The sequence below is a fragment of the Eutrigla gurnardus genome (assembly GCF_963514095.1).
Source record: "Eutrigla gurnardus genome assembly, chromosome: 13".
Classification (NCBI taxonomy): domain Eukaryota; kingdom Metazoa; phylum Chordata; class Actinopteri; order Perciformes; family Triglidae; genus Eutrigla; species Eutrigla gurnardus.
This window is the reverse complement of record NC_139936.1, coordinates 26623642-26646590: the sequence shown is the minus strand read 5'-3', so window position 1 is coordinate 26646590 and position 22949 is coordinate 26623642. Positions and strand designations below refer to the sequence as shown.

The following is a 22949-nucleotide window of genomic DNA, read 5'->3' as shown; positions in this document are numbered from 1 at the left end:
TTTTTTTTGGCTAGAGTGCCATGCAATCCTCTCCTCTTTTTTTTTTTTAGATTATTTTTTTTGGCTAGAGTGCCATGCAAGCCTTTTATTGATTTTTTTGTAGAGAGACAGTGTGGAAAGGGGGGAAGACATGCGCGAAAGAGATCGCCGGGGAGTCGAACCCCTGATCTCCGCGTCGAGGCCAAGCCTCCGTACATGGGGCGGCTGCCTTATCCACTGCGCCACCGACCGCCCCCCTCTCCTCACCTTTAATGCGTTAGGGGAGGTTCAGTGCAAGTTCCGTCACTTGACAACCAGATGACAGAAGCAGCGCTGCCGCTCCCACCACGCGCATCACGCGCTGTGCGCGCGTATCATAATAATAACACTGCCGATATTATAAAAAACAGGAGAGAGAGAGGGAGATGTTTTGGTCCGAGAGGCTGAGTTTCCGTTACGCGTGCCATCCGCCTTTGATCTGACTTCAGATGTGACGGGACAATCTATATAGATATAAATTCACGTGTTGATTCAGTTAGTTGCATTAAATAGTGTTTGTTGTGGTTATTTATTGCATTTAAATGTGCCTGGAACTGTGGAAACCTGCCTGTGAGGTCTCGGTGACGTATGCTTCCACTCCGCCAGCTGTGATTCGCCTTGAATGAATGGACTTTATTTGCGCCTTTCGCCTTGTGCCGAGAGTAGACCAGGTTGGAGCTGGCGAGCTTTCAGCGCAGTCTCGGCGAGGCTTTTTGCCACGAAACTTCCGCTACGCCAAGCTGAATCTGTGACGCCTCCCCCTGCTGCGCCACCACACCCATCTTGGCACAGGCGATCCACCAAACTGCAAAACTGACCGTGCGCAAGGCTGCGCGGGTCGAAACGTGCATTACGGCGGCTCCGCCAACCTGCGCCGCCCTGCGCTGCGCCACGAAACTAGGACCCGATCTGTCCAGAGCAAATTCTAATGGACTGCTTAAATATGAGCCCTTATGTGCCTTATGGAGGTGGCTTCCCAGATTCATTAGGGGAATGCCTAATACCTGCACTGCCTGGCCTGATCCTGATGTGCACACACAAAGCCCATATCAGTATGTGCATACTCGTGTTAATATGCAAATGAGCAGATATTCTCTATAACCACAGAAAATACATACATGTAAATGAAAGGACAGTGGCCTTGGTAAGGAAATTGATGCAAAAGCACAGACACAGTTGTATCATTACCAGGCACTGTTTCAAGGCAAATCCTTCTCTTCATTTCCCCCTCCCTGTTGGAATCTACAGCCAGCTGCTGAACTTGCTTTCCAACATCAATAAATGACGATATCTAGCTGGAAATGTCCATTTTATTCAACCATAAAATGACACTTAAAAAATATATTCAATTTCAGCGAGATGCTGTTTGGTATTTGGACTTGGCACTGGTCACTGTGGTGAAAAATAAAGCCTGCCACCATCAAAGTAACAGCGCTCTCAGCGGGTACTTCAGACAATAACAAGAATCTGTGCTTGTGTGTATGGGCGGGTGAGTACGGAGGACGGGGGGTCTTTGTACTGTACACAAAATAACTCTGCACCACAGGACAGCTGAGGTAATAACGTGCCATACCACTGTGTTGGTAATTACACTGGAGAAAGAATGAACATGCACTCACACAATGGTTGCAACCTTTTCCCAGCTCGTACTGCCTGCTCAAAGTGAGTTCTCATGTAATATTTTTGCCAGATTTTTAAACCCCAAGCAGGCATCCGCATCATATCAGACCTGTATGTGACTGCTACATTGCCGGTTATTGTTCCGTTATGAACAGCAGTGTGGCCGTTTTCAACCTTCACCGATGTCCTTCACTGACAATCAACTCATGCATGGCTGACGAGGCAATTAGGATTCAATATTAAACTTGTTATTAATCAAAGTAGCTGTTTATTATTTTGCAGCCCATCTCAAAGACCCTTGAAAGCAATTAAACTAAACTGATGTGTATGAAAATAGACTGATTGGACATGAGGCTCATCGCATTCACTTGGTGTACCTCTCATCTGTTTGGAGTGAGACTCCACTGCTTCCTCGCTCTGCTGCCAGTGTGAAGGTCAAATGGGATGAAATCTGAATTTTGAATTTCATATTGACGAGTGTCTCCAGAGACCCCAGGCTGCAAGACTGAATGAGCAAGTGAGGAGGGAAAGGAGGGAGCAAAGGGTTTGAGGGATGGCTAAAACTCAGAGGGTGAAAAACGTACGTTCATGGGAATGTTCCAGGCCATGTAGACGTGGGATTTGTATTCATCCATCCACACCTCAGCGGCCCTCAGGGCATTGCGCTTAGCGTAGTAATCTATGTCGTTGTTGTAGGGCTTCTTGGTGCGCTCAATGTGAGCCACTCTGGCGCACGGCAGGACTTCCATACTGCCTCCACACTGCCACACCTAGACAGTAGCAGGAGAGAGATTCCATATTTCAATCAAATGTGGATTGACACAGGATTAAAAAAAACATTTTTGAATAAACATTGACACAATGCAAATGAAGGATGGTTTATTTCTACTGTCTCTATTTCCACTTGTAATCTTCAACACATTTTGGCCAATAATGAGGCTTTAAAACAGGCCATTCATCAGGATTGAGAAGTGGATAATGCTACAGGAGTGATTTGAGAAGTTGCTATGGACATATTGAGCCTGTTTCTTCTACGATAAAAAAAAGTGTATCTTACATGTAGTCAGGCTGAAAACAGAAATCTAACTGAAAGTCAGTTAGATCAGAGATTGAGGGATAATTCTAGTTCTAAGTTTAATAGTTTTCATAGGTTTAGTTATTATCATCGGTCATGGCAACTTTGTACCCTCAAAATGAGATCTTGGAACACAGAAATAACTTTACAACAAGGAGGTCCAGGGGGAACAACCGGACGTGGGCGCACCGGTAGCCTGGATTAATGCACCTTCGGACGGAAGAAAAAGCTCCGCAAAGACGCTCTTCCAGAGCTTAAGGTGCGTGTCCACAGGCAGCGGTGTTTCCCCGCGTCCCATTCATTGTCTATGTGAAAAGCTGTGCAATGCATCCTGGTAGCGTCGCGGCGAATGTCGAGAGACGGTGCGCGAGTTGGCCGCTCCTCATTTGCCTAAAGTCGAATCTACTTTATGCTAATCAGAGGCGCTGGGCTCGACTCGCCGCCTCGGGAACGCTCGCGAACGCTCGCAAAAATGTGTTGTTTAAAGGAGAGCGCCTGTCAATCATCCTCTAGTGGCAGCCCACCAAGCGTGCAATACTGGGAAGCGGCGCGTCCACACGCGTTTAAAATTGCCCCTGTGGACACGTACCTTGAGCGACGTTGTGGTAGCTATGACATGAGGGTGGGGCTGTAGTAGCGACCAGTCAATTCACAAGGTAGACACGCCCTAAATCAGGGGTGCCCAACTTCGGTGCTGGAGAGCCACTGTCCTGCATGTTTTAAGTTTCTCCCAGCTCTAACACACCGGATTCGAACGATTTTAAAACCTGTGACAAGCTTCAGTTGCTTGATAATGAACACATCATTAGAATCAGGTGTGTAAGAGCAGGGAGAAACCTAAAACATGCAGGACAGTGGCTCTCCAGGACTGGAGTTGGGCACCCCTGCCCTAAATCATAACCTGCTTTATGGTCTATTTCTCTAAATGGACCATATTTGACTAAATGAACATCATTCTGCATTTAAGAAGACTTTAAACGATTGCATCCATATATTGTCGCTTCATTGCACTTTCATTGCTTCATGATCAAATCCGTTCCATTTTATCAGTAAGCAAATACCCACAGCAAAAGAGTCCACTCCATGTTTTCCTGCTTTCCTAGACACACACACACACACCTGCAGCACGCACGACCACTAAAGGAAGTTTGTTTCTTGCAGCTACTTGGTCAACAAGTTAACGACTGGCCATCGGTCATATTTTAATTTCAGACGTAACATCATGAATCATGGACCTATTAAAGCAGGTGACGGTTCGGCTCTCAGCCGCAACACTGCAGTTTAACACATCCGCAGACAGCGTTAAACGCATCCGCAGACAGCGTTAAACGCCACAGCTCTGGCCCGGCAGTCAGACTGGACCAGTTCAATACTGTCAATTACTGTCAATCTGATTAAGAAAACGAAAAAATGTTGAAACGGAAAAAAAGGTGGTGGAGATGAGAAAGAAATGGGTGGCGTGTATAATTTAAGTAGCTGGAAAAAACCTTGTGCAAATTAACATTGCACTTTAAGATCAATATTTAGGCTATCATGACTGTATATGCCACTATGCAATATACACTGTGCAAAAGCTTGTTTTGATTCTGTAGTCAGTTGTATAACTACAATTGCAAAGGCTTTATAAAAATGTTAGTTTAACAATGATAGGCCTGTTTAATTCTTATTTTCATTTCTAGGAAAAAGAGACATTAGATAGTGAAGAAACATGTTCTAAAAACATGTTAAAATGCACCAGAATGTGGGAAATTGCATCTACTTAATTAAAAATGTTTGGGGGGAGATCCCCCAGACCCCCCTCCTATAACAGGACCCCCCACATATCAAATGCTGCTGACGCCCCTGCGATTGAGACCACAAGCTCATGTTTACAATGTTTACTGAGTTAATAAAGCAGGGCAACAGAAGTAGGGATCATTTTCTTAAATTTAATCAAACAATTTTTTGCAACTAGAGGAGTCGCCCCCTGATGGCCAGTTCAAGTTCAAGGCACTTGAATGGCTTCATGCAATGGCTTCATTTTCAGAACCCGAGGTTGACAACTGGACAAGGGTTCAGCATGCACAGTAAGCACTACATGGAAAAATAACTGCTTGATGCTCTACCTAGGTGTTACTGTCCTTTATTGCCTGCTGGAGCGAGTGAAAGAGTGGGTGATAAATGGCTCTGTGAGCTTATGGCCCATAAATGCAAAAGTGCTCAGAGGGTTGCCTATCACATGCAGAAAACCCAGATACCATGAGTGCTGTGTGTGTGTGATATAAGGACGGAGTGATATATAAAGCCAGGCAGTAAATATCTGTCATCTTAAAATCTATATATCACAGCAGAAAGTATTGATTGATAGATTGATTCAAGGATGTTGTGACACTCATCCAACATACCGATGGTAAGAACATTTTGTCAGGCAGTCACATGGTAGTCATTTCTTAAAGTGCAGCATGAGATTTGAATTTCAAAACTCAATTCAAATTTCAAGAACACTCTTCTATTGATATACAGTATGCAAATCTGCAAATGTATGCGATGCTGTGGGAAAGTGGCCCAGCGCTTACAGCGCCATCAGAATGCTACAGCATATAGTAATATCCTTCCAGCTGCACAAATTACATTACCGCCACCGCCCACAGTATCTTAATTATGATCACAACGCGTAACAGATGTTCTGACCCATTAACATTTCTCTGAACCCCAAATGATACCCCCCGCATGGTTTTAAAGAAGACATCGGCTTTAAAATGATTTTCTTGATGTCCAGAGGTGAAGACTATGATGGTGTATTAGGGCCACTGTAGGAAAAAATAATTAAATAAAAAACAGAGCTGAGAGAGGTGGGCAATATGCAGAGAAAATAAGTAGCAAATTTGCTAGTTTTACTATTTTTTTGTAGCAAATTTGCTACAAATTTTTTTTGCCAAATTCTACTTTTTTAATATAATAAATATTCTTGCCCCCATCACCCTATGGACCTTAACGAGGCGTCACACGTTGTGATGTATCAATTAAAAAGATAAATTCATGGCATTTATAGCATAGATGTTGTTAGCATCATAATAAAGTAGCAAATCTGCGACTTTATAAAGTAACAAATTTGTGACTTTTTTCTCTGAATATTGCCCACCTCTCTTGGCTCCGTATTTTATTTTATTTTTTTCCCCTACAGTGGCATCGTAGAAAACCATGTTTGTTTAATGCCATGCAAGTAAATACAGCTTCTTCTACTTTAATGCATTTTCACAATGGTCATGTTTGGGGTGGTTTATTTAAACTTTTCTCCCATGTTTGTTTTCTTGGCCAGGCTACAACAGTATCACTGAACTTATAGCAACAAATCTATACCTAAGGTGGGAGCACATTAAACCAACTAACATGACCAATGCAAAAGGTTTCAATATCATTAAAAACTATTTTGAGGTCTGGTTTGTTCTGAAAGAACTAATATGAAAATCATTAAAACAGGTCATGAATATGTACTTTAAGTTACAACAGGTAGTTTGTAACTCAAAATCACTCCAGTGTGGCCTTCAGCAGCAGCCAGTCTGCTTCATTACCGCCTTCGACTTGCAGTCGGAACGCTGGCAGAAGTGAAGCCTCTGGTTGCCAAAAGAAGTGAGTCTATGAGAAAATGGTCCTACTTCTCTCTTGATGTGTTATCTCAGTAAACATTGTGAACATGAGTTTATGGTCTCAATCTCTAGTTTCAAGTCTTCTTCAATCCAGCATGATGTTCATTATGTACATTATGATCCATTTAGAGTCAAACAGCCCAGAAAACAGGGGATGATTTAGGGCGTGGCTACCTTGTGATTCACAGGTCGCGACCACAGCCTCCCTACCGTCACTACTGCTACGTCGCTACCACGTTACCATGCTACCGATGCAATTAGCTACTAAGATGACTTTAACACTTAGGGCCCTAGTTTCGTGGCGCAGCGCAGGGCGGCGGAGGGTGGCGGAGCCGGCGTAATGCAAGTTTCGACCCGCGCAGCCTTGCGCACGGTCAGTTTGGCAGTTTGGTTGATCGCCTGCGCCAAGATGGGTGTGGCGGCGCAGCAGTGTGAGGCGTCACAGATTCAGCTTGGCGTAGCGGAAGTTTCGTGGCAAAAAGCCTCGCCGAGACTGCGCCGAAAGCCCGCCAGCTCCAACCTGGTCTACTCTCAGCGCAAGGCGCAAATAAAGTCCATTCATTCAAGGCGAATCACAGCTGGCGGAGTGGAAGTTTGGCTGACCGGCGCGCAGTGCGCACACGTCACCGAGACCTCACAGGCAGGTTTCCACAGTTCCAGGCACATTTAAATGCAATAAATAATCACAACAAACACTATTTAATGCAACTAATTGAATCAACATGTGAATTTATATCTATATAGATTGTCCCGTCACATCTGACGTCAGATCAAAGGCGGATTGCACGCGTAACGGAAACTCAGCCTCTCGGACCAAAACATCTCCCTCTCTCTCTCCTGTTTTTTATAATATCGGCATTGTTATTATTATGAGTATACGCACGCACAGCGCGTGATGAGCGTGGTGGGAGTGGCAGCGCTGCTTCTGTCATCGGGTTGTCAAGTGACGGAACTTGCACTGAACCTCCCCTGACGCATTAAAGGTGAGGAGAGGAGCTCATTTGATTGGTGAAGATCTGAATCGGCTGTGTTAATCCCAGTCCACGCCTCGTCTCCTCCTCATCTCCCACTCACGCCTTCTTCTCCTCCCTCTTTCCCACTTGTGCGGGTGGGAGTGACGGGAGGTGTGCCTGCGCGAGCCTGCGCGGTGCACGAAACTTGCAAAGTCCAGGCGGACACACCCCGTCGGTGTGGCGCAGGTGCGCTGAGTGCTGACTGTGCCTGGTCTACGAAACTAGGGCCCTTAGCTGTAAAGTTGACCTTCAATTATGAAGCTAACTTTGTTAACAGCTTCACACCAGAATCCAGATGGATCCAGATCCAGTAAGGATGCTGCTCTGCCACCTGTGTTCATCAGATCTACCCATCAGTCCAAATAATGTCACTTCCATGAACGAATGGGTCTCCATGCTGTGTAGTGAAATGGGACTCCTGACATTGCACCCAAAATGCTTTCAAAGCTTCATTCATAATTGCCAACACACCCCTCTATAGTTCTTGATCAGGAAAGAGGAAGTAAAAACATGAACAAAACAAATAAACTTGCAAAATGACCCCAAATCACAGAAATACCCATTTGCACGAATATTACATGATCTCTGTGTATGGTTAAATATGCCAGTTAATTTGCCATGGATCTTTTTACTTGACAAATTGTCAAAGTAGCAGATTTGCACAGGATAGAGATCACATACGACCTCCGCAGTTATTACTAAGTAGAGGTCCCCAGTTATGGGGAGTTAAATATAGTCCTGTGTGAATAGGGCTTTAGATTATTATCTTGTTACCTCACAGTGTTGAAACAAACTGAGCATGACCAAAAAGCCCAATCAAATCACCAGAGAGCCTGTGGGTAGGCCCGATGTCTTAATCAGACACGGCCTTGAGCAACATGGCCAAGTGTGCAGCATTCATGGAAATGAGACACTGTCAAACATTTATCCAGGTCCCACTTACCGTCATTTACATGTTTCTGTAATCCTCAATGGTGTAAGAGCTTGTGCATGCTAAGAAACATCCCGAAAAATATGGGTCAATTTAGGATTTTTCTGTATTGATTTCATCAATAATTTTAAGTATGCTTTGAATTGTGGGAGCAAGAACCTCCACTAGCCTCACAAAAACGTTGATTTCATTTTTGGATTTGGAGAAACCTTGTTCACGCTTCAGCGGTAAAATAAATCAAAAAATGCTTATCTAAAATGATTTATGTTGTTGTTATTGTTACAGTGTGGTAAAATGTTTTGTTATTGTTATTCTCTCTTACCCTGAAGCCACTAATTGCCCACTGTGTCACTGGTGGAGTACCCCGGGGCTGCCCTGAGTTTAAACGCCTCCATTGACTGGCTGACACGTCATCTTCAGTGCTGATGATCCACCATGACCCATGGCCCAAAAAAATCCATTAGTACTCAGAAGTAGGCTTTACCTGCTTTGCTGCTGCCCATGACAAGTGCTGCTTTTCATTTTAGCCTTTGGTGTGTGCATTTATGTGGGTGTAAGCGCAATGCCAATTTAACGGTAAGTCTTTAGTCCTTGCAGATTCCACCCATCACCTTTTGCATCATAATAAGTAACTATGGCTTTACACATAACTCTGTGGAAAGCCGTCTTTCTTTGGTTTCCTTATTCAGGTTCCTGTTTAAAATCAATAATCCATACTGTATGTGTGTGAAAGTATGCACGTGTGTTTCGTGCTAGTGCACTCAAGGATAATTGAAAATGTTTATGTGTGTAATTGCAGTTAGCAGTTTGCCAGCCACTAAAAGCAAATTGAAGATCAATATTTTTTCAACGATTTCCAGAAGGTCACAATCCTGACAGCTAACCAGGCTTGTGAAACAGGCTTTAGTTCCTTTGTATCGCATTAGGCTGTTTTCATTGGACTGAAGCAACACAAATAGTTTTTTTCTGTAATGAGGAAAAGGATTATTTTCTGTTTATTTCTTTCATATGGCAGCAGTCCACTGCACATCATTACCACTGTACCTCCAGACAGATGATAATAATACTCTGTGTGGCTGTAATCATCTCAATAAGCATCATTTATTTTGATTAAAAATCACAACATGGTGCGTGACAGATCACATGCCAGGTAAATTGCAAGAACCTATTCATGCGATATCCAACATAGCAAAATGCTATATTATCGGCCAATTTTGACTGGTGTAGGTGTTTGAAACTCCTGCTCCTTTAAGGGCAGAAAAAGAAGAGCTATTCCATGAGTGTTCCTGTGCTGGGAAAAAACATCAGCATCGCAGAATAAATTGAGCTGCTGTAATGTCTCACATACATACTAAGCTCCGTTCACCTCTGTGAGCAGAGTCTGAGACTGTCTGTAAGCCAACTGTATGTGTTTAATCCATGTGATTTACCTCAAGTGTCAATATCCCTCAGTACAATTACAGGCTGATTATATGTTTGTATACTAGATAGATAGATAGATAGATAGATAGATAGATAGATAGATGATCAATTGATCGTAGAAACAGACAGGTCTTTGAACTGTGGGAGGAAGCTGGAGAAACCGGAGAGAACCCATGCTTACACGGGGAGAACATGCAAACTCCACACAGAAGGAACCCGGGCCGACCCGGGAATCAAACCCGGGACCCTCTCGCTGTGAGGTGACAGAGCAAACCACTACACCACAATGCAGACCTCGATATATCATAAGAGAAACAAATAGATATCGATTCAGACGTATACATACAAAGACATGTGTATGAACCAATGTATGTGAGACTAGCTTTATTGAGTGTACGGTGTTATGTTGAAACAAAGTGGTTCATTCAAGTGGTTAGACACAGAATTAATGTTTCATTTATTTTGACATATGATTCTGTTGTTATTTTGCAATGTGATTCAAGGAACAAGCTTTGACCATAATGGCGAGATTATGTGTTCTGGCATATAGTTGTAGGATCGCATTTATAATAGTTCAATCATATAGATTGTGGACTCTAACTTGAAAGGGTCCGCCCTGGACACGCCCCTTTTGGTCAAAATTAAGCTATGTGTCTACAGCATTAGAGTCATTAAAGTGAACTCTATACTATAACTATAAATTCCTGTACGACCAGCATGGTGCCCCCTTCTTACGAAAGCAGGTATTAAAATATTATATTAATCCATATATATATTTATATTAGGGGTGTAACGGTACACAAAAATCTCGGTTCGGTACATACCTCGGTTTTGAGGTCACGGTTCGGTTCATTTTCGGTACAGTAAGAAAACAAAATGCAAAATATAAATGTGCTAGTTGTTTATTACTTTTGTGCTTTTAACAGTAGGAACATGCACTGGAGCTAGAATGCTGCTCAAAAATATAAATACAAGTATTTAAAATATTTATTTAAAAAATAAAAATAAATAAAAATATCTGATCTTCCAATATCTTCCATCTGATGTGCAAAATTGAACAGGGCAGGGAGAGGCTGTTTAAATGCGGTGGGGAGCTGTGTTTGAACGTTACGCTCGTCTTTCTCCTCGTTGTAGCGATGTTCACGTGGGGGTGGTGCCGTTTCAAATGCGTCAACAGGTTTGACGTGTTGCCAGAAACATACCCGACCTCACATGAACAATGTCGGCAAACCGCTTTGCCGAAGTGTTCCCAAACGGGAGACCTTAATGTCGCGGGAGGGTCCTCCAACTCTGGCTTGTTGCCAACGCTAGCGGCATTAGCCATGACGTCCGCTACTACTGCTGTTTATTGTGTCGCGGTGTGCGCAACTGTGCATGTGCGGCTGCAGCATGCTCCACACATGCGGTCCTCTACTTAATATGTCCGTATGTAAACTCGTTCGGTACGCCTCCGTTCCGAACCGAGCACCCCGTACCGAAACGGTTCAATACAAATACATGTACCGTTACACCCCTAATATATATATATATATATATATATTAATATCGTCCTTACATTCCTACATTATTATAGAATATTTTTTTATACAGTGAACTATAACATTACTCCAACCGAGTGTGGACTTCTGTGTCTGATATTTTGATAAAACAAAAAGAGAGTTAAGAGCAAATTGGTCTGTATACATTGTCTTTATTATCCTCTTGTATCTGGTGTTGTATCTTATTTTTTTGTTGTCTTGCAATAGAAAAAAAAAGATTGTGACTCGTCTGAAAGTCACTGAGATCACAGTGCTGCACAGTATTTGGGTTTGACAAATGGCCACTGCACAGCCACCATGTCACTGAAAAGTTATTTTCATCTTCCAGTGTACAAAATGTTCAAGCAAATAGTTGATTCAACCATTTCTCCATAAGTAGGCCACACCAAATACTGATCCCTCCAAGGTAACTTGCTGCGGTGGGTTCATATACCAGAGAGATGATCAAATATGGTCCAGATGTTCAGTTTGAGTTATACATCCCTGATTATAAAGGGTTAGCAGAGGGAAAAATGCTGAAGCACTTTACCATGCTATGACAAAAGACGTTGCAAAAGAGTGTTGTTTACAAAAAAGTGTTGTTGTTTTTTCCAAAGCCTCAGCATCAGATCCTCTACTGAGCCAAAACGGTGGTCTTAATCAAAATTAATGAGGCAGATGTGTTTTTAATATAATATCAATCTAAATCTCATTCAGGCATCATCCTGTCAGGTTTTGGTCTCATATTTTGAAATAAACATGGCTCGAATGTAACTAAGTACATTGAGGAACTACACTAAAAACATCTCATACTTTCTTCTTTGACAGCTTTAGACATTTAGATAGTTGTATTCAAAACATTCAAGGAGCTTATCATATGTTTTCTTATAAATTAAACTACTCTGCAGTGTATGCCAGTACCGGTTAACAAATATGAGGATTTGCTTGTAATATATTTTAATACATTTTTAAAACAATATTCATTAAAAACTAAGTTAAAAAAAAAAACAATATTCATGATCCTGCTTTTGGTTGAAAAAAATATGTATTGTGAAGATAACATTTTGGGCTCTGAGAAATTTTAACGGCAGGAAACAATTAATCAGACTAACCAATATATATATTAATTACATTTGTTGCTTACTTTTACCTAAATAAGAAAAATAAGAGTTCTGAGTAGTTTGTTCACCAACGGAGTTCAGTTACCATTCACCTCTTGGTGCAGACCTCTGGACCTGGCCGGGCCTCTCAGCTGCTTGACGTTCCAAGAGTGTATTATTTGTCTCGTGCATTTTTGTAGACTGCACCTGCTCTGTACACTGTTTACTGGACTGCCCAATCTATCCCCTGTGTTTTCCCTGTACACGTGTAATGTGTAACAGAGTGGAAAGGCCGCTGCAATAGGAAACATCTGGTTACACTGTAACCTTTCTTTTCTGAGTTAAGAGACTATCTGGTGATGTGAAAAACAAATCAAAAACCACACACTATACAACATGGAGGAAGATGAGGGCTGACTTAAATTTCTTCCTTGATTTAACAGCAAACAACCTGGAACGAGACTCAGGGAGTCTGCCTTTGTGGGTCATCAATGCTGATGTGAACTTTTTCGACATGTGAGAGACTCACAGATGTGATGATTTGGAGTAAAACCACAGTGTGCCTTGCATTCCATTGCTCATGACTCCACCCTGTAGCCCATATCTTCATAACCAGGGCTTCAAAGCATGAGCAAAATGAACCAGACCAAATGTCTGACATAATACACTATATTGCCAAAAGTATTGGCTCACCTGCCTTGACTCGCATATGAACTTAAGTGACATCCCATTCTTAATCCATAGGGTCCCAAAGGTGTTCTATCGGGTTGAGGTCAGGACTCTGTGCAGGCCAGTCAAGTTCATCCACACCAAACTCTCTCATCCATGTCATTATGGACCTTGCTTTGTGCACTGGTGCACAGTCATGTTGGAACAGGAAGGGGCCATCCCCAAACTGTTCCACAAAGTTGGGAGCATGGAATTGTCCAACATCTCTTGGTATGCTGAAGCATTCAGAGTTCCTTTCACTGGAACTAAGGGGCCAAGCCCAGCTCCTGAAAAACAACCCCACACCATAATCCCCCTCCACCAAACTTTACACGTGGCACAATGCAGTCAGACAAGTACCGTCGTCCTGGCAACCGCCAAACCCAGACTTGTCCATCAGAATTGCCAGCTGGAGAAGCGTGATTGGTCACTCCAGAGAACGTCTCCACTGCTCTAGAGTCCAGTGGCGGCGTGCTTTACACCACTGCATCCAACGCTTTGCATTGCATTGCTGATGTATGGCTTGAATGCAGCCGATCGCCATGGAAACCCATTCCATGAAGCTCTCTACACTATTCTTGAGCTAATCTGAAAGCCACATGAAGTTTGGAGGTCTGTAGTGATTGACTCTGCAGAAAGTTGGTGACCTCTGTGCACTCAGCATCCGCTGACCCCATTTTACGTGGTCTACCACTTCTTGTTGAATTGCTGTTGTTCCCAATCACTTCCACTTTGTTATAATCCCACTGACAGTTGACTGTGGAATATTAAGGAGGGAGGACATTTCACGACTGGACTTGTTGCACAGGTGGCATCCTATCACAGTACCACGCTGGAACTCACTGAGCTCCTGAGAGCGACCCATTCTTTCACACATGTTTGTAGGAACAGTCTGCATGCCTAGGTGCTGCTTTTATACACCTGTGGCCATGGAAGTGATTGGAACACCTGATTTATAGTATTTGGATGGGTGAGTGAAAACTCTTGGCAATAAAGTGTACAGTATATATTATAAGGTTGCATGTGTTTTTGTGTAAACACCATAGACTATATATAAGAAGTGGATGTAGTCATCGTAACATCCCCGTTGGTTTGTGGACTTTGACTCTATATGAGACAATGATTTACAAAATGAACATCGTGCTGTTTTGAAGAATCTCGACCATAGAGACCATAAAATGTAACACTATACAATGATACTGAGATAATAAATCAAGTGAGAAATTGGGTAATTTTCTCATTGACTTCCATTCAATCAGGCTTCTTTTTGCAACCAGAGGAGTCACCCCCTGATGGACAGCAGAGAGAATTAGCTTGGCTTCAATAATAACGGCTTGTCTACACTGAAAAACATATTAATGTCACACTTAGAGCACCTCTTCTTATGGCATGGTCTCTTTTTGTGTTATGCAGTTGCAAATCATTAAAGTATAGGTGGAACCATTCACACTAACTAATATGAGTTGTCCTAAGTCGAATGGTTATCTGCTGCAGTATTTACTGACCAATAAAACTGGAATGCATTGTCATTGAGATAAATTAGCATACAATTTGACTCTCCAAACACATTGGGGGGCACATTTACATTGTGTACCTTTTTGTATATTCTAGTATTACATGTAAAAACAATACAATCTGAATACCAAATAAGATTATTTATTATTATTTATTATTCTTTTGCCTCTGAAGTCATCCCATACAGAGAACCCCAGGACCTCATTCTGCACAAGTTCATTTGGCATTGACCTCTATAAAAAAAGCAGCCTGCATCACTAAGATGAAGCACTTAACACAGAGCACTTTGATGAAGTGGTAATGTAACTGCTAATTTAATTTAATTTTCTTTGTACATGCAGTTAGTTAATTACAGATGGACCATTTGCATGATAAGCTCCACGGAAAACATCAGCCATAAAAATCATAAAGGCTATTAACAGCAATATACAGGATTCCATCAGCACCATTACACAATACAATCAATAAACAAGGAAAATGCAGCAGTCTTATAACAGGCATTCAGACAGATCTTGGCTATTATTATGGTAAAACAATACTCACATGTGGGTCAATGCTCTCCACTGAAACTGGATAGTATTTTAAAGAGTATAGAGGGGGCGTCATCAGTGTGAGCAGATTAGAATTAATTATATATCACTGCATGAAAAGTGGGATTTTCGTCAGTTAGCGGCCCTGTAAATTGACGTGGAAGTTCAGGTTTACGACTGCAAACGGCAATTTGCAGGAAACACCGAAAACTGACGTAAATTGCCGGGAATTGACGTGGGCCTTGCTTGGCAGTTGTCCCCCCATGACCCCCCTCCCCGTAATCCTAGGGGAGGCTTTAACATGTAAATGAAAATGCTGTGAGCTATACAAATGCAAATCAGGGTAGCAGGGGGAGTTTTCTCCCAGGTGACATTTTTCTGAAAGGTGTTAACTTCAGTTCATCTTCATTCAAAGATATAACTTAATTTCATCTTCATTCAAAGATACACAAAACAATTTGCTTCAACAATTACTTTTAATCAGGCTTTGCCACAAAGGTAAAATGTACATTCATGCAAACAACATCACAGTCTCCTAGAGCTCAACCACTGTGCATAGTGGCATGACTACAGTGACCCTTTCTGTGCTTAAATGCACAGTGGATGTGTTAACCACACATCTCCCAGCAATGCGCTCAACAGGCAGAAATGATGCTGGGTATGACGTGTCTGTTCCCTGCAAGCTCCAAACTTCTATTGGCTTTCCATAAAAATGTCTGTCCGGATGGGGATGAAGCCAGGAAACTTGCGCAGTAACATGTTTGAATGCAGTACCTTTTGACACAACATTAACAACTATAAACTGCTTTATAATGGCTGGTCGTAGTTCTGAGGGTCAAGGATGGGTTCATAGATCATAGATCTCGGCTGTGTTCGAAATGCCATACTAACGTCCTACTCGTACTTAATTGTGACGTAAATTTGAGTACGTAGTGCGTTCACATACAATAGTATGTGAATTTGTGCACGCGAGAAATGCCCGGATGTATACTGCATTGGCAAGAATTTCTGAGTACAGCGGACCTTGCTAAATCTACTCAACTTCCCAAAATGCATTGCGGCTCGTCTGACTTCACAAGTTTTGGATAATGGCGGACGACTGCGGTGATTCTGGCGACAGCCCGACACAAACCGCGTACACATGTAAGTATACTGTAACATGACTTTTACGTTTCCAGCTGACTTTTAAATCGTATTGATAATGAACGTTACTTTATTGTTGTTGGCATTGTACGTTAACGTTACGAATCGAAGGTCCTTCCAGCCGGCTAGCCTACTGACGCTAATTTACCATTTAGGGTTAGCGAGCGCAAGCGAAGCGGAAAATGTGCCGTTTTTACCGACGTTAACTAATAATATAGTACTTATGTTAAACCGTGGTTATATATTTACTAACGGTGATTAATAACGCCGTGCACCGTTGTCCGCTAAAGGGACGGCAGACACCGGGCGCCTCATTCAGTGGGGGGAACGATGACGAGACGTTCACGTTCACCGGCAGGAGGGATGCTGCTCTGAGAGGCTTCACTTAAGAAAATGTGGTTTAAATGTTATAATTCTTATATCCAGGACTGCTGGAGACTCTCAGGATGTCCCAGGACTGCTGGAGACTCTCAGGATGATTGCGGTAAGAATATGTTCGGTGACTGCTAGCTAAGCTAAAATTAGCAAAGCAAGCCCAAGCTAAAAGTAGCTTAAACGCTAATAGTCCAAGCTAAAAGTAGCATAGTAGCCTTGTAAAAGAACAAGAGAGAGGAACCAGTGTAACGTTAAGTTGCTTTGTTAAGTGTATGTTGGTCTTTTACAGGAAGCAGTACGCCGGCTTCACAACTCGGAGACGAATTGTAGGCGCTACGAACCGGAGCAAGGGTACGATTTAAAGAATATGCTTTCATTCTGCTGTATAAGGAAATAGATGCGTTAACAGTAGATACCGATCTTAACTGTATTCATACCACTCATTTAATTGTTTTCCAGCTGCCTGTAAGACATACTATGAAACGGTACGCAGGAGCTTCAGACACACACAGCCTGATCTCGCATCGCAGGCGGAAGCTGTGAAGAGGTCAGCTCGGAGTCGTTCCAGGAGAAAGAGGGTAAGACTTATTAGATCCGTTTTTGGTCAATGTGACCAAACCTACCTAAACCTATTTTTCAGGTGCATTAATAGATGTGTTGTTTCCATGCGCAGTGCATCGCGCAGTACTGATTGTCTTTATTGATTGTTTTACAGCTGCTGGAAGCGAGACGAGTGTGCTTGCTGGCGATGAGGTGGACCGTTGGAAGTGCTCCACCACAGACATGATGTCTGATGAGGAGGACGGCGTCGTTGGCGGGGTGTCTGGATGGATTGTGCGACCTCCATCCTCTCATAGCCAGGAGCTCACCGAGCTCTGTGCGACTCTACAGTCGCGATTAGAGAAGACTCCCAAGTACAGGGCCACGCACCGCAGGCGGCTGTAAAATTGACCAAATTCGGACAGAATGTCGCCAGTTCATTTGTTTGTTGTGTGGGCAAATTTGTACAGTTGTGTGTTGTGTTGTCAATAAAGCTCTTTCTTTGAATACTTCCTCCTGGCAATTTTTCCTTTCCTCAATTAATTCATTCATATTTATATTTATAAATAAATAAAAATAAATGTGTGTATGTATAAATATATATATATAAACATATGTATATATATATATATATGTGTGTGTATATGTATATATATATATATAGTGATCTGCTAACCAATCACTAGTGATTATTCTTGTTTAAAAGACCCAGTGTGACCAATAGTAACACATCTGCCAACGGGGGTGGGGTTTACATTTATAATGACTCATCAGGTTGACCAATAGTGACAGATCTACCAACGTGGGTTGGCTTTACATTTATAATGACCAGGGCCCTCATTTATAAAACTGTGCGTAGGATCCTTACTAAAAGTGTACGTACGGCAAAAAGCCAAAGTTTGCGTGCGCCAAAAAAAAATCAGATTTATAAAACTGTGCGCACGCAAGCTGTACGCAATGTTCCCTTTATAAATCACAGGATCACCTACAAGTGTGCGTACCTGAATCCCGCCCTGTACACGCCCACATTTTACTATGTTAATGAGCCGGCATGCAATCGTTTCCGTGTGGTGAATCACGGCGACAGGTCAGAAAAATAGTGAAGAAACATAACTTTTCAGAAACGGAGAAAGAGACACTTGTTGGGGAGGTGGAGGCCCGGAAAATAATTTAATTTAGTGGCCACAGCAGCGGGATCACGAATAAAAAGACGCAGTGCGAGTGACAACACATTGCTGCTGCAGTCAACGGCGTCAGTGGGACGGAGGAGCGGACGGTGATCTGAAGGTAAATCTTTCTGCTCCTAACATGGATTTAATGTATTTGAGTATTTGAGGAAGTTTGATTTTGATGTGACTTTGACGGGGATTGTGTCTGAAAAGGAGGGAGACACAGACGCGACTGAGACCAGAGGGATAAGGGTGAATAGATTTTAAACGTTTATTGTATATAAAACAAAACGTGAAATAGTTTTTGTCCTTCCAGAGTCTGCAGCGTTAGGCGTAGAGGAGGGTGACGGTGAGGAGGGTGACGGTGACGGGCCCTCGGCCCAGCGTCCGGGTCTGGCGCAAAGCAGCAGCGCACCCCGGGCGCATGGCACATCAAGCGGTCGGGTGCTCACTGATGCCGTCCTGCAACTTCAGCGAGACACAATCACCGCCATCAACAACGTTGCAGATGAGCTACGGCAAACGCGCACTGTGATTAATAAAATAATACGTTTACAATGAACATTGATTGTTGTCTTCCTTATCTTACAAACGCATAACATCTCTTGCGATTCTTGCGCCCTGTTGATACCCCTCCAGTCGGGCAGGGGGCCGAGGCTCATCATGCTGGGGACTCTACCACCTTTGCCGGGTGGTAGATTCTGCCTCCTGAAGTTCGGTAAAGTTGCGCTCTCCGTGCACGCTCCACGACTGAGCGCGCACGAGCGTGCCACTCATTATAGCGCATTTCCTCTGCGCTCTGGTGGTTTAAAAACGAGGATAAAGTGTAACAATTATACGATGGCTTAATGGCTGTATGTATGTGCGGTGATGATATATGCACATAAATAAGGAGAATATTTAGTTATTCCCGCTGTGTTCTACAGTGATCTAATGGAAGGTATTACATGCAATTGGGCCGTCTCCTCCTCCTGCGGTGACAGCGCTGATTCAATATTTCAAAATGATTTTGATTTAAGATACAAGTCAGATTTTAAAAGAAGGTGTTAATATGAAAAAAACTATCACTCAATAAAAGCGTCAAAAACATTGCTGGAGTTCATCATGATAACGCAGATCTAACGTATGATATGGAGTGTAATTAAATGTGTGCGAGTCATCAAAAATATTTAGTTCTTCTCACGTTTACTGCTGATTCCCTTCCAGTCTCCAGAATGTGCGTACCGGTACGCATGCCTCAGAGTTTGCTTACGGGTACGCACACTTTCCCGTCAAGTTTGGTTTTTATAGATCACAACATTTGCGTGGAAAGTGGCGTACGCACGTTTCCAGCCCCGTTTTGTGCGTACGCAAGCTTTATAAATGAGGGCCCAGATCTGCCAACCAATCACGAGCGATTATACTTGTTTAAAACTAGTGGTTTCATCCAATCCTGAGTGAGGATATTCAAGCCATCTCTGGCCAGGCGGGGTTTCGCCGCTATTCATATGCTAATTAGAGCCTTCGCTGTGGTTCGTTTCCGACAATTTTCGGCACAGACGAACGCGGCGTTCGCAGCCTGTAAATTGTCGTTAACTCCCGAAAATTAGGGAGATTTTCGGGCGTTTACAGGGACGAAAATCCGACTTTTCATGCAGTGCTAAACTGTTGTCCATTAAAATTAATTCAATACAGTCCAGTGCTGCTACAGAAGGGAGTGTAAGTGTGGGAAAAGTGGCTACTAAATGAAACGAGTAGCCCCTGATGGTCAGTAAAGAAAATGCAAGTTTGAGGCACATCAGCCTTGGCTTCATTTTTCAGAACTGGGGGTTGCCGCCTGGTTAAAATAAGTGGAGGCACAAAAACCAGAACATGCTGAATTTATTATCGGGGTAATTTAATCAGCAGACTGATCTCATGAATCAGCGTATGTATGACACGCCAACTCGTATGCCATTATACAAATCTTCTTCTTCGTTGGTGTTTAATGGCAGTTTCCGTCACGCCAGAGTATGAACAAGTTTAGCTGATTTTTTATACTCTCGCGTGAAACTCGCGTCACGGAAACAGCTGGGTAAATGCCGACTGCCATTAAACACCAACGAAGAAGAAGAAGAAGCTGGGTGAACAGGGAAGTGCCGTCTATGCAACAGCGGTAGCTTTAGCAGTAGAAGCGATCAGGCAAGTGTTTTTTTAAATAAACTCCTGATGTACTTACAAACTTTAAAATGCCTCGTTTTGTGAGTATGGACCCTATGTGTACTACTGCAGAAGTTTGGTAACATTCCATGCATTATTAGTGGGGAAATTTACGAGATATACACTATGCACCATCGCGCTATTACTAAGCCATTCGGGTGATCGCCCTATCTTGACCAATGCTGACCATCGCTAAAAATGCTCCGAGGGGGTGTTTGGCTGGATGTCATGGTGGAAATTACCTAGGGTGCATTTTACTCCGAACCATGACTTTAATTTGTGGGTAATTCAGTCCATCCAAAAACCATATGAAAATAAAATACAAGAACACAGGAACAAAAATATAAGAATACTGCACCGCCTCGCAATATGCCGATGATCTTCTCATTGCCGTGATCTTCCCATGCTGGCAGGCGGTCAATGTAGTATCCAAATAATGTTATACACTAAATCAAACAGGAGTTCTAAATTGTCTTTAGGCTGTCTAGGCTTCCAATCTTTTTAAACCCTTGCCAGCACGTGCCCGAAGGATCTTCTCTCCAGGTAAGTTTACCTTTTTCCTTCTCTAGGATGGCCCCCTCATAGGGCCCTAGTTTCGTAGCCCAGGCGCAGTCGGGGCGCAGCACACCTGGGGGGCATCATAAAGGAATTCTGCTTAGGGCACCAAAATGGCTAGTGGCGGCGCTGGACAGAAGACAGCAGCAGCAGCAGCGCCAGACGCCAAACTTTTCCCAGGATAAAACTGATGTTTCAGCTGTGTTAATTCAGTCAGGCTGAGTTTCCGTTACACGTGCCATCCGCCTTTGATCTGATGTCAGATGTGACGGGACAATCTATATAGATATAAATTCACATGTTGATTCAATTAGTTGCATTAAATAGTGTTTGTTGTGATTATTTATTGCATTTAAATGTGCCTGGAACTGTGGAAACCTGCCTGTGAGATCTTGGTGACGTGTGCGCACTGCGCGCTGGTGAGCCAAACTGCCACTCTGCCAGCTGTAATTCGCCTTGTGCCAAGAGTAGACCAGGTTGGAGCTGGTGGGCTTTCAGCGCAGTCTCTGCGAGGCTTTTTGCCACAAAACTTCTGCTGCGCCAAGCTGAATCTGTGACGCCACACCCATCTTGGCGCAAGCGATCCACCAAACTGCCAAACTGACCGTGTGCAAGTCTGGCAGATTTTGGTTACAGAAGTAGTCTGACGCAGCCGGTACAATGTCAGAAAGGTGAGGAGGGAGAAGCTTTCAGATGCTGTTTCCTCCACTCACCTTTCAATGCAAGGAGGCCCGCTGCTCCGCAGAGTACCCAGAACGCGTAGGGCCCCAACTACCTGTCGGGGGCCCCCAAAATTAAGATCGATTAAAAAATGTCATGATAATTACTACGTTATTACATTGCAACAAATATATGAATTAGTTATGAACAGGCCCGTCGTTTGTCAATTCGTGCAAATTAACTGTTTTTGCCTAATATATAAAAACAGTCTCCCCCCGCCCTGCTTCCCTGAAATGGTATAGCCCAGTTTGCGTCTTTGTTGAGTTTGCTCTGTGTCGGCTTCTGCTTGAAGTGGCCATAATTAGCAATCTGTGGATGTTGAGAGATAATAATAACTAAAAGACAACATGAATCTGGATCTGAAAAGCGAAAGAAGAAAAAACTGAGAGATGACGCCCGTGCATTCCTTGCTGGTAAGTCCGTGTTGTAGGTCTAATTGTTTTGCTAACATAACGTTCCGTGATGTTGCTCATAGCTAACATCAGCAACCTAGGCTAGGTTACACTTAAAATGGATTTGATGTAGCTCTAAACCCTAAATTATATAGCCTAATCTAGATTTCACAATGCATGTTGCACGTTTGCAAATAATTGGCAGTTGTCACTGTAGTCTGTAGATATTGGGCGCCTTGCATGAAGGTATTTGTCTATGTTCCACTAAATTAATATAATAAAATAGTTTCATCTATCATCTAGTTCTCCTATCATTGTGAAACACATAGGCTACTAGATAGCATAATGTAATGAAGTGCTTTACAGATAAACAGAAGACTATTTTTTGTCACTTGTTATCTTATTATGAACAGCTGTGTGACATGATATTTCAGAAAATCCTAATGTTTTGGTATTTTTATTTAGCTTTTACTAATGACATTTTTTGTTCACAGGGTCAATGCTAAAGTTGGAGGAGCTCAAGGAGCACCACGTCGGCAGGAGGAGGAATCAGATGATGAGCAACCCTCTACAAGCAGTGCAACAAGCAGCCACCAACCCCAACAATCTATATATCACTTATTTATTATTTATAAATTACTTTATATTACGATTGGTGCTGCTGTTCTCGCTGTTATAGATAGATGGATACTTTATTGATCATCAAGGGGTAATTCAATTCAAATTCTATATATTACATAATATAACAAATGTACATAGTTATATGTGTATTTAATGTCAATTTAAAAAAATAGTAAAGATC

The 22949-nt window shown here is 42.7% G+C and overlaps 1 protein-coding gene across 1 annotated transcript in view; it reads right to left on the bottom strand.

The window, feature by feature from the left end:
* The window catches only part of galnt9 (polypeptide N-acetylgalactosaminyltransferase 9), a 183699-nt gene that overhangs the window by 19509 nt on the left and 141241 nt on the right, over positions 1-22949 (bottom strand). The window contains exon 7 of the mRNA XM_084024144.1: positions 2223-2408. Coding sequence (XP_083880270.1) covers positions 2223-2408 — 186 coding nt within the window. The remainder of the gene's footprint in view (positions 1-2222; positions 2409-22949) is intronic.